Raw genomic sequence first — 13,245 nt, forward strand, 5'->3', positions numbered from 1 at the left:
ACCAAATTAAATTTTCATCTACTGATACATTTTCAACATCTCCTGGAAGAACAAATCTCAAAATTAGTGCATATTTAAATGATCCTAGATTCAACCTTTCATTTGAACCATCAATGATCATGTTGCTATAACAGAATATGACGTGGAAGTAGGACCTGGTATGATTTTCCTTTTAATTGTAAACCAAATTATGCATTAACTCAGAACAATTAAACTACACGAAATTCATGAAGACTGAAAAGACTGTTAAACCATGTCTAAAACCACAGCTAAAGATTGTAGAATATTTTAAAAATCATGGTAAAATATCAATAACATACCTTATAGTAAAAAAGTCACACATTCTTGTGTAAATTCCCGTAAATCCACTCAAAGCCACTGTGTCTTTTTTCCCATGAAAAAAGTCTACATTAATAAAAACTAATTTACATTGTTGTGTAAATTCATGCAGCCTAAATTCATTCAAAGTCACAATGTCTTTTTTTTTCAATGAAAGAAAGTCTAGATTAATGAGAGAAAAGAAAAAGGCACATAATCTTTTCTGAAATCCTGTTTGAACAGCACAATGTTTATTTTCCAGAGAGAGAAAAAAAATTCTTACCAGTTCGTTTTTCCTGTTTATCTTTCAGGTGTGTTGATGAAGCCAGCAACAATTCTATGGATTCTTGTCCTTATCAGACTTTTTCAAACCGTCTTTCTCGCCATTTTCGCTCTGTCTGATGTCGCTCTGTGACACAGACATGCTGCAAAATTATTCTTTTAAAAACCTGAAAGTTCTAAAACTTTGCAATGTCTACATGCTACATCTAGCTAAGCTTCGCACAGGAGCCACACAGTGTCACCACAGCAACCAACCCATGGAAATATAGACAACCAGTCCCGCTTTACGAAAACCGAGGAAACTGATATGTATCTGTAACACACAGATCAGTGTCCGCGGACTTATAAAACTTGCATGATGTCGTTAAAAAAAAAGAACGCTTTGCGATAAGCATTTTAAAAACTCAGTAACGATCACGATTAAAGAGTATAACACCAACACCCCCCCGCTCCCCATGATGAAATCCGTGGAATCCCGCGGATCCGCGGAGTTTTCACAGCCCTAACTGTGGCATGCCTGGCTAATTTTAAACCCAACATCTGCTTCCAGCTTTAAACCCCTTTCATAGTGGACCAACATAGTGTTATGTAATGTGGCATGCTGACTACGCCAAGCTTATGCAGCCCTACGCCGAGCTTATGCAGCCCTACATGGCAATACGCTGAGGGATGCGAACATGGATGCAAAAAAATACACTTTTTTTTGTGGACTTTCAGCATACAGCACTGGAGCAGTGCTCTACCCAAGTCTACTCAACACTCCGCTCCTGTATGCAAGTCTATGCAACACTGCGCTACTGTACACCATACCTCTGCAATTGCACGCTACCTTACGCCAGTCCGTCGAAAAATCCTTTTTGGTTTTTAATCAGTACATACCTGCATTGTTAGATTTTATTCATCCCGCTGGCAGTGAAGCTTCAAAACGATGGAAGAAGAAGAGGCGGGCTAAACTTCCCCCTGTGCGCAGCATACGCAGCCATTCCTGCGTACTAGATACGCGGCACAATGCAACTCTACGCAAGCCCGGTGTGAAAGGGGCTTTAGCATTTACTGATTTTCGTGTTGTGAGTAAACAGTCTTTTTTTTGCTACTACTATGCTAACGCTTGATTTTCTGACCAAGTGTTCCACTGGAGCCAACAAAACCTGTAACTTACAAACAACAATAGTAAGTCTATGCATGTGGGCTTTTTATTGTTTTATTTTTGGTCAGTATGTAAGACATGCAACTGTACAAACAAATGCCTCTGTCCTAGTACAAAAGAGGGTTATTTTCTTTCTTTTTTTCCTTTGCCAGAGATGATGATAAGCAATGATCAGCAAATGAAAACAATTTGGCAAATGAAGAGAAACTTAAGAATACGCTTGGGCTCTGAACACAAAAAGCTCTCACTGTGGATTGAAAAGTGAAAAGCATGATGTCAAATTTAATTTTGCAGAGAGGTTGGCTTTGGGTGAAAGAAAAGTTGATTAGAATTTGTTGCAGTTCCACAATTAATGTTTGTTAATTTTGTTTGTTTTTAGTGACTTCCATTGATATCCATGTGACTTGTACTTCGCTGAAGCAGTACCACCCACCTGTACTTTGGCAAAACAACATCCCTTCCTTTCACATTAACCCAGTTAAGGGCAGATAAACAGAGGACTGTTTGCTGTCAGGAGTTTGTGTTTTTTGGGTGTCTTCCAGTTTTCACTGTAAAACACCACTTGAGTCATTGTCCAAATGTGACAGAAATCTGTGGCCAGGTATTTGACTCACCGGGTTGAGCATGACCGTAAGGAACAGCTCTCCTCCGTTTATGAGCTTGTCCAGTTCATTCGGACTTCCTGGGTAGTCTTTATAGAAGATGGTGTGTGTGAAGAGACCACATGTCTGCCGTGGCAACACCTAATATAAACAAACACAAAGTCAACAATCCCCCCACCAAAAAGAAAACCCCACACACACACACACACACACACACACACACACACACACACACACACACACACACACACACACACACACACACAGGCAAATGATCACACACACCATCAACTCTCCACCTGAGAGCTGCGTCGAGCTGTCAGTACTCCAGGCACTTACCCCATGGATTGTTTTCTTTCAGTAACATTCATATTATGCAGCTCATCCACCCAAAGCAAACCTCTTATTCACTCAGTCTATATGGAAATTCATGGAAATGCGTGTACAGTTTGAAGTGTCTGGAGAACTGAATATCAATCATCAGTAAGCAGCCGAGATGGTCCATTCAGACTATCTCAAGGACGGGAACAGAGTGCCGAGTCCACGCAGCCTGAGTGAATGCCAGCACTACAAAGGAGCTGGACAGACGCTGCACTGTTTCCTATCAATACTGAAGGTCAACCTGGGAAAGAAATAGCTAACATTTTATCCTTCTTTGGACTCTCTTGAATGTAATCTACTCAAGTTTGATTTTCTATATTTTGCAGTCGTGGCTAGTGCTGTGAAGCAGAGTTAAGTGCATTTTTAGGAGGGTTTTTTTGTGTGTGTGTTGACAGTTTAGTCGGTTTTGTGCAGCCACTCGCTGTGCTGCTGGCAGAGATGTCAGTTTTCATCATGGTGCTGAGGTCTGTTAGGTGCTACTTAGACAGGTCTCTAATGGAAGACTGGTTTATTTCCCTCCCTGCAGAAGAATGCAACAGACCAGCAGGATTAATGAGATGATTGCCTTTCCAAAGAGTTCTCTGACCCAGGTGATATAAGGTAAATGAAACAAAGATCTTACTCAGTATCTCCCGTGGCAAGGTTTGTAAAAAGCACTGGTTAAGAGCAAAGGAGGATGATGGACAGAGGCTGGATGGAGAATTACAGCTGGACAATAGACAGGCAGGAAGAGAGATCAAATGTCAAGATAGTGTGGGAGAGTAGAGCCGGGTGGGTAACCAATGAAGCACAACAGAAAGAGTAAGAGACATCTGAAAGAGATTCATGACTGCAAAAGGAATACTATCAAGAGATGTTGAAAAGTGGTAAGACGGGCAATAAAATAAAGAGCATTTATGGTTGGGACTGACCAGCATGCCTTCTCAGGGCTGATGGAGATTAATCAAAAGACCAATAACTGTGATTTGGAGCATATACAACCCCTGGCAAAAATTATGGAATCACCGGCCTCGGAGGATGTTCATTCATTTGTTTAATTTTGTAGAAAAAAAGCAGATCACAGACATGACACAAAACTAAAGTCATTTCAAATGGCAACTTTCTGGCTTTAAGAAACACTATAAGAAATCAAGCACAACAAAACAAATGAGGAACGAAAGGGAGGAAACTGGAGTCAACGTCTGTGACCAAACTGTAAGAAACCGCCTAAAGGAAATGGGATTTACATACAGAAAAGCTAAACGAAAGCCATCATTAACACCTAAACAGAAAAAACAAGGTTACAATGGGCTAAGGAAAAGCAATCGTGGACTGTGGATGACTGGATGAAAGTCATATTCAGTGATGAATCTCGAATCTGCATTGGGCAAGGTGATGATGCTGGAACTTTTGTTTGGTGCCGTTCCAATGAGATTTATAAAGATGACTGCCTGAAGAGAACATGTAAATTTCCACAGTCACTGATGATATGGGGCTGCATGTCAGGTAAAGGCACTGGGGAGATGGCTGTCATTACATCATCAATAAATGCACAAGTTTACGTTGATATTTTGGACACTTTTCATATCCCATCAATTGAAAGGATGTTTGGGGATGATGAAATCATTTTTCAAGATGATAATGCATCTTGCCATAGAGCAAAAACTGTGAAAACATTCCTTGCAAAAAGACACATAGGGTCAATGTCATGGCCTGCAAATAGTCCGGATCTTAATCCAATTGAAAATCTTTGGTGGAAGTTGAAGAAAATGGTCCATGACAAGGCTCCAACCTGCAAAGCTGATCTGGCAACAGCAATCAGAGAAAGTTGGAGCCAGACTGATGAAGAGTACTGTTTGTCACTCATTAAGTCCATGCCTCAGAGACTGCACGCTGTTATAAAAGCCAGAGGTGGTGCAACAAAATACTAGTGATGTGTTGGAGTGTTCTTTTGGTTTTCATGGTTCCATAATTTTTTCCTCAGAATTGAGTGAGTCCATATTTTTTTCCCTCTGCTTGGTCTAAAAAAGTAACCGTTACTGACTGCCACAATTTTTTTTCCTGATTTCTTATAGTGTTTCTTAAAGCCAGAAAGTTGCCATTTGAAATGACTAGTTTTGTGTCATGTCTGTGATCTGCTTTTTTTCTACAACATTAAAGTGGATATGACACTTAAAGACAACATAGTCTTATTACATGTAACAAAGGTTATATAATTCGTTCAACCTAAACGTTTTAGGAAAGTGTACGCGGTTCTCCCGTTATATATAACATTTGAATGTCCCGCCACTGAAAAATGTGCACGCCCCGTGATCAGCTTCCTGCTAAGCATCAAGCCTAAAATACGTCACTACGTGTAGACCGTACTGGCTTGCGCACCTGGCGGCCGTTGTTTACACTTTGTTTAGCGGCAGAAACTTTGATTAAATACAGCTCTCAGGGACTTGTTTGTCGATATGCCTGACCAGTGTGTCGCAGCATATTGCACAAACACAAGGGCGAAAGGTTTTAGCCTTTTCAAGTCCAGGCTGATTGATCGAAAGCCACGGTGTTGTGTGATGCACGAAATGTCCGGCTGCCGCTCGCTCTGCTCGCACACACGCATTTGCACCCGACAGCAGACACTTTCCTCTACCGTCTCCATGTTCTCACCACTCACAGAAACACATAAAATGTCAACCCCAAATAATAAGTTCACAATAATCTTGAAATGGTCAAGGAACTTACATAGTAAACACGGCGGCGGCACGTAAACACAGCGCCGGCACGTTCACTGTTGTTTTCGGCGATCTTTTTCAAAACGTTCGCCGTTTATTTCCTATTCTTTCATGAAAATAACATAACTAAACACGGATGAATGCAATGCCAGGCACTCGAAAACGGCAAAAACCCGAAGGTAATGACGGTGGTCCGCAAGTAATAGCTACACTATCACGGCTCTGGAACAATAACAAAGGTGGTAAACAGACGCTCAAATCGAAAATGCTATACAGTAATTAGAGTGTTATAAACAGCATCAAAGCCTCCCTTACCATTCCATATTCTGCAGCCTTTCAAAATCCATTGGAATTGGCATGTCTCTTGCTTCTGCTTTGGCTCCACCATAAACACCGTCTGCATTATTTTCGCTGCCAGAATGCTCCTGGTTTGAATGTTCGTCCGAAAAATACGGCTCCAATCTGTAGGGACTAATCACTGCTGCGACAATCTCAGGATCCAAGTCAGAAATAATCCACACTTGAAGAGGAGTCAGAAAAGTTCTTGATCTCGTCACTGTCCATGCTGAGGTCTATCTGTTCCTGTTGTCGATCGAACAGACAAAGATGGGACTCTCCATTCTGTGATGTCACGGCATCACGTGACCGCTGAAGGAGCGCTGCAAGTGCGCTTTCCAATAAACACACTTTTGAGAAGCTGTACAAACTTTATTTTTCAGTGATAATGAATAAAAACACTTTCAACTTACTATACTGTATGTATATTTTGCTATTTATATCAGTTTTTCCCTAATTTTTGATGTGTCATCTCCACTTTAAACAACTGAATGAACATCCTCTGAGGCCGGTGATTCCATAATTTTTGCCAGGGGTTGTATGTGTGTGTGTGTGTGTGTGTGTGTGTAAGTAAAGCAAAAATTTTTACAGTGTCAAAATTTACAGTATCAAACTCCAATGCTAAATATTAGTTAGTAGACCTTTTATTAAATACTGAAAAACAATGTTTTCATATTTTGTAAAAAGAAGTCTGGAGAGTTACTGGCAGCATTTCTTAGAAACAGAATTGGACTTTTTAAATGGGTAAATATTCTTTACTTTCATAACTCCCTAAAGATCCCCCCCACCCCCATCCATATGAATAACGACAAAACAAACAAAACCAGTAAAATTTAACTGCATAATCTCACCACTTAATTTAATAATAATAATAATAATAATAATAATAATAATCTAGCACATCTGAGTCACTGTATACTCAGTGCAAATATTCATAGGGTTTGATGGAGAAGTCTGTTTAAATTTAAAATTGCAGTGCTTTATCCAGTATGCAGGTCACTGGCTTTTGCCGCATGTGTTCTTCCTCTGCTGCTGTCCTCACCCCGAACCACAGCTCAATGAGTCCACACAAGAGCTGGTGTGCAGCTTTAAAATTTACTTATCTAATGGGTAATCAGACCAGGCATAATATGACAGTAATCACTGGAATAATGAATACTAGATCCAATTACTGGTCCAGATGAAAGTCTGTTCCCTCAATCTTGGTTTATGGGTGCGTGCATGCGTGCAGGTGCGTATACTTACACTAATGCCACTGTGGATGAAACCTCGGCGGAAACGGGCAGGCTTTAGGTGCGGGTACTCCTCTGTGCTGGTCACTTTGATGTTCCACACCTTCTTCCAGGCATCGTACAGCTGCATATGGACAGGGTAGACACCAGAATGGTGGGGCGCCACAGCATAGCCCATGTTTGTTGGTATTCCGTGCTCCTGAATTTTGGAAATCAGCAGAGAGAGTTTGGACCAAAGATAGTTTATCAACACCATATTCATATTGTGAGCTAAATGTACATGTGATATACATACTTGTGTCAAAGATACAGCAATCGCTGATTTAAAATGTTATGGAATAAAGTAAAACAAAACACCAATCTCAATGTGCTCTGCTGCTGGAGTTTGCTATATCTGTCAACTCTTTCTCATAAGTGAATCACAATAATAATCTATTATTCATACAGAATCTGAATTTCTTTATTGTCCTGTGAAGGAAATTAGTGTTGCAGCAGGAGCACACAAAAGACAAGGTACACAATGACAATATTAATAGTGAGAATAAGACCCGATTAAAAGGCTAAAATCAGACATAATAAAAACAATACAATATAAAAAACACCATAGACATACACAAAATCACCATCAATTCAGTCCAGAGCTCATGTCAAAACTGCCACCCCCCCTAAAAAAACACTACAAAGTATTGCAAAAAGTGCAACGTGTGAATGTTCAAATAAGCAATAGTAGTGCAAGAAAAACAAACTCATACAATAGAACTCATACAATTAAGTTAAAAGAATATTTTAGATGTACATATGTTAACTATAACAATTAACCAGTGATCCCACTGTGTGACCTATGACCCAGTATGTCGTCATGGCGTAATCTGTTACATTCATAGCAAATTGTTTGAGGAATTTGGTATTACGGCACACCAAATCCATATTTGGTTACTAACTTTTATGGCCGTGCATAGAGGCTGTTGAAAAAAACAAAGACATTTAAACCACTATCTGTATAAATCTATGAAATAATGCAATTGTAGTTGATCATATCAATTCATAATTGTATTTTTGTGATTGTCAATATAACGTGTTGTATGTCTAAACCAAAAATAAGATCACGACTGTTAATAAAATCCTAGTTTATCCAAAGAATGGCAAGATGTCTTACGTGGGTTCTACCCGTTGACCCGTGTGACTCACCATGGCAAATTTCTTGTTGAGCAACATCTGCTCAGCCAGCACAGACTGGTTGTGAAACAGATGCGGCTGCATGTGGCTCCACATGTGAGGGAACCACCAGAACTCCTTCACATAGGAAAGCAACAGGTCATCTCCCAGATCCTCCTCATCCGATCCTACAGAACATGGAGGAGGAAAAGATGGAGCAAGGACGAAGGACGCCATTAAGAAGAGAGTGTTCAAGGCAACAAGCGGTATAAAGATGAAATGTGGTAAGTAAAGGGAAATAGAGCAAATAAAAGGCAGAGAGGAAGGAAAAAGCTCAGAATTCCCAGTGAAGCATGTGAGAGATGAGCAGAAATAAGATCAAGGCAAAAAGAGAAGGATAGTATGTGTGTATGTGCGCGAGAATGCAATCCTTAAAATCGTGTGCGTATTATCCTTTTCAATTTGGTGGTGCTTCTTATCTGTTTGAGATAGGAGTTGCACCAGATTCTCCTCACTGGGCTCATCTTACCTGCATGGTAGAATTTCCCTGAGAAGCCCAGATTGAAGGTGAAGTTGGGCACATGTGTGCGCAACTCCCTTTGCGTCTCCAGCAGGGTCTGGAACAGTCAGGTGGAGAGGGAAAAGCAAATCAATAAACAATGTGCTTTTACTGGCACACGAGTGCATTAATGAGGACGAACAAGCACCCAAACATGCGCATGCCAAAATGCATATTTAATTTCACAAGTTTCTTTCAGTAAACATTCAGCATCCACTCCCGATGCCTCACTCCTCTCCTTCATTCTGTTTGATATTTTGTTCTCCTCTGATTCGGGGTGTTTGTTTCATTTGATCGCACACTGGATGGGACTCCCAGCACACACAAAACACCCTCTCTCTTAATTTCTCCATCTTGTCGGGGTATGATTTGTTTCTAAAAGCTTGCCGTTGTACTGCAAGTAAGGAGGTCTTGATGTTTCCTCCACAACTTTTTCCACACATTCTGTCTGCACATGCAAGAGGTCTGTTCTGCTCTGAGGGGACGCAAAGCAAGGAGCTTTTCAACATTTCTTTCTACGTCTCTGGGCCCCTGAAATATTCATTTCTGTCCGAGCTTCTGTGACAGTGTGAGCATTGGGGCCTGTCAGCTTTGAGCGGCCGACTGGGACAAATGCAATCAAAAGGAGAGGAGGGGGTTTGTGTATGACTGGCAGAGGACACACATGGTACAGTTGTATGCAAAAGTTTGGCTACCCCTGATAATTTTCATGATTTTCCTTTATAAATCTTTGGTTCTCTGGATCAGAAATTTCAGTTAAATATATCATATATCAGATGAACACACTGATATTTGAGAAGTGAAATAAAGTTTCTAGTATTACAGAAAGTGTGCAATAATTATTAAAACAAATTAGGCAGGTGCATAAATTTGGGCACCCTTTTCATTTTACTGAGTTGAATACATTTAGCACTAATTATTGGAACACAAAAACTGGTTTGGTAAGCTCAATGACCCTTACCTCCTTACACACATGAATCCAATCATGAGAAAGGGTATTTAAGGTGGCCATTTACAATTAGTTCCCCTCTTTACATCTCTTGTAATGAGTGGCAACATGGGAGCCTCCAAACAACTCTCAAATGACCTGAAAACAAAGACTGCTCAGCATCATGGTTTAGGGGAAGGATACAAAAAGCTATCGCAGAGATTTCAGCTGTCAGTTTCCACTGTAAGGAACATAGTGAGGAAATGGAAGACTGCAGGCACAGTACTAGTTAAGACCCGAAGTGGCAGGCCAAGAAAAATCTCATAAGCTGAAGCGACGGATGGAGAGAACAGTCATACTCAACCCACAGACCTGCTCCAAAGGTCTACAACATGTTCTTGCTGCAGATAGTGTCTCTGTGCATCGTTCGACTATACAGCGCACTTTGCACAAAAAGATGCTGTATGATGCTGTAATGCACAGGAAGCCTTTTCTGTGTACATGCCACAAACAGAGTCACTTGAGGTATGCTAAAGCACATTTGGACAAGCCGTGTCATTTTGGAATAAGGTACTGTGGACTGATGAAACAAAAACTGAATTATTTGGACATAAGGGGGTGGTTATGCATGGCTGAAAAGAACACAGGATTCCAAGAAAACACTTGCTACCTACAGTAAAATTTGGAGGTGGTTCCATCATGCTGTGGGGCTGTGTGGCCAGTGCAGGTACTGGGAATCTTGTTAAAGTTGAGGGTCACATGGATTCCAGTCAATATCACAAGATTCTTGAGAACAATGTTCATGAATCAGTGACAAGTTGAAGCTGTGCCGGGTCTGCTCAAATCTACTAAGGCATTCATGCAAAGGAACAAGTACAACATTCTGGAATGACCATCTCAGCCCCCAGACCTGAATATTATTGAAAATCTGTTGTGGGATTTTAAGCGGGCTGTCCATGCTCGGAACCCAGCAAACCTGACTGAACTGGAATGTTGTTGGGTTTTTGACTCTTGCTTGCCTCGACTGATGGTTGGCTCTCACTGCAGTATTGTATCACTTCCTGTTCCGGAGCACAGCGGTGTTTTGCTGTATCTGTTAGCTGTTTAATCTGGCAGTTAGATTGATCTAGTTACCCAGATAACGATTTGTTTCACAGTGTAATCTTCACGTGCCTAACTAAAGCACTCCCTCTGCTGAATCACCTCTAATTATTTACACATTATTCACTTTGGGTGTTTTTAGGGAATCCGCTAGCTTAGCGCAAGCTACTAGCTCTTAGCCGGTTTAGCATGGCGGCTTGTCCTGTCTCTCCCGCACTTTTTCTGCTCTGGGTGTGAAATGTTTAGTTATTCCTCAGCCTCCTTTAGCAGTAATGGTACTTGTAATAAGTGTAGCTTATTCGTAGCTTTGGAGGCCAGGCTGGGCGAATTGGAGACCTCGGCTCCGCACTGTGGAAAATTCTACAGCTAGCCAGGCCCCTGTAGTCGGTGCGGACCAAGGTAGCTTAGCCGCCGTAGTTCTCCCTCTGGCAGATCCCGAAAGCAGGCCGACGGGGGACTGTGAGGAGGAACCGTAGCCCTAAACAGAAGCCTCGTGTACACCGCCAACCCGTTCACATTTCTAACCATTTTTCCCCACTCGACGACACACCCGCCAAGGAACAACTCTGGTTTATTGGCGACTCTGTTTTGAGAAATGTGAAGTTAGCGACACCAGCAACCATAGTCAATTGTCTTCCGGGGGCCAGAGCAGGCGACATTGAAGGAAATTTGAAACTGCTGGCTAAGGCTAAGCGTAAATTTGGTAAGATTGTAATTCACGTCGGCAGTAATGACACCCGGTTACGCCAATCGGAGGTCACTAAAATTAACATTGAATCGGTGTGTAACTTTGCAAAACAATGTCGGACTCTGTAGTTTTCTCTGGGTCCCTCCACAATCGGACCGGGAGTGACATGTTTAGCCGCATGTTCTCCTTGAATTGCTGGCCAATTTTCTTAAATCCTCCAAACCGTGACTATCCAGGGTTGGGACCAGGAAGCAGAGTTGTAGTCTTACACACCTCTCTGCAGCTTCTCTCCCCCCTGCCATCCCCTCATTACCCCATTCCCGTAGAGACGGTGCCTGCTCCCAGACTACCAATAACCAGCAAAAATCTATTTAAGCATAAAAATTCAAAAAGAAAAAATAATATAGCACCGTCAACTGCACCACAGACTAAAACAGTTAAATGTGGTCTATTAACATTAGGTCTCTCTCTTCTAAGTCCCTGTTAGTAAATGATATAATAATTGATCAACATATTGATTTATTCTGCCTTACAGAAACCTGGTTACAGCAGGATGAATATGTTAGTTTAAATGAGTCAACACCCCCGAGTCACACTAACTGCCAGAATGCTCGTAGCACGGGCCGAGGTGGAGGATTAGCAGCAATCTTCCATTCCAGCTTATTAATTAATCAAAAACCCAGACAGAGCTTTAATTCATTGAAAGCTTGACTCTTAGTCTTGTCATCCAAATTGGAAAGTCCCAAAAACCAGTTTTATTTGTTATATCTATCGTCCACCTGGTCGTTACTGTGAGTTTCTCAGTGAATTTTCAAACCTTTTGTCTGACTTAGTGCTTAGCTCAGATAAGATAATTATAGTGGGCGATTTTAACATCCACACAGATGCTGAGAATGACAGCCTCAACACTGCATTTAATCTATTATTAGACTCAATTGGCTTTGATCAAAATGTAAATGAGTCCACCCACCACTTTACTCTTGTTTGACTTATGGTATGGAAATTGAAGACTTAACAGTATTCCCTGAAAACTCCCTTCTGTCTGATCATTTCTTAATAACATTTACATTTACTCTGATGGACTACCCAGCAGTGGGGAATAAGTTTCATTACACTAGAAGTCTTTCAGAAAGCGCTGTAACTAGGTTAAGGATATGATTCCTTCTTATGTTCTCTAATGCCATATACCAACACAGTGCAGAGTAGCTACCTAAACTCTGTAAGGGAGATAGAGATCTCGTCAATAGTTTTACATCCTCATTGAGACAACTTTGGATGCTGTAGCTCCTCTGAAAAAGAGAGCTTTAAATCAGAAGTGCCTGACTCCGTGGTATAACTCACAACTCGCAGCTTAAAGCAGATAACCTGTAAGTTGGAGAGGAAATGGCGTCTCACTAATTTAGAAGATCTTCACTTAGCCTGGAAAAAGAGTCTGTTGCTCTATAAAAAAGAGCAAAGCTAGGACATCTTACTACTCATCACTAATTGAAGAAAATAAGAACAACCCAGGTTTCTTTTCAGCACTGTAGCCAGGCTGACAAAGAGTCAGAGCTCTATTGAGCCGAGTATTCCTTTAACTTTAACTAGTAATGACTTCATGACTTTCTTTGCTAATAAAATTTTAACTATTAGAGAAAAAATTACTCATAACCATCCCAAAGACGTATCATATCTTTGGCTGCTTTCAGTGATGCCGGTATTTGGTTAGACTCTTTCTCTCAGATTGTTCTGTCAGTTATTTTCATTAGTTACTTCATCCAAACCTTCAACATGTCTATTAGACCCCATTCCTACCAGGCTGCTCAAGGAAGCCCTACCAT

The 13,245-nt window shown here is 41.1% G+C and overlaps 1 protein-coding gene across 1 annotated transcript in view; it reads right to left on the reverse strand.

Moving 5' to 3' along the window:
* Positions 1–13,245, reverse strand: part of LOC117519904 (bifunctional heparan sulfate N-deacetylase/N-sulfotransferase 1-like) — a 198,163-nt gene that overhangs the window by 26,554 nt on the left and 158,364 nt on the right. The window contains exons 7-8 of the mRNA XM_034181173.1: positions 7,008–7,193; positions 2,362–2,490 (exon numbers count right to left, since the gene is read on the reverse strand). Coding sequence (XP_034037064.1) covers positions 2,362–2,490; positions 7,008–7,193 — 315 coding nt within the window. The remainder of the gene's footprint in view (positions 1–2,361; positions 2,491–7,007; positions 7,194–13,245) is intronic.

This window comes from Thalassophryne amazonica, chromosome 11 (genome assembly GCF_902500255.1).
Source record: "Thalassophryne amazonica chromosome 11, fThaAma1.1, whole genome shotgun sequence".
NCBI lineage: Eukaryota > Metazoa > Chordata > Actinopteri > Batrachoidiformes > Batrachoididae > Thalassophryne > Thalassophryne amazonica.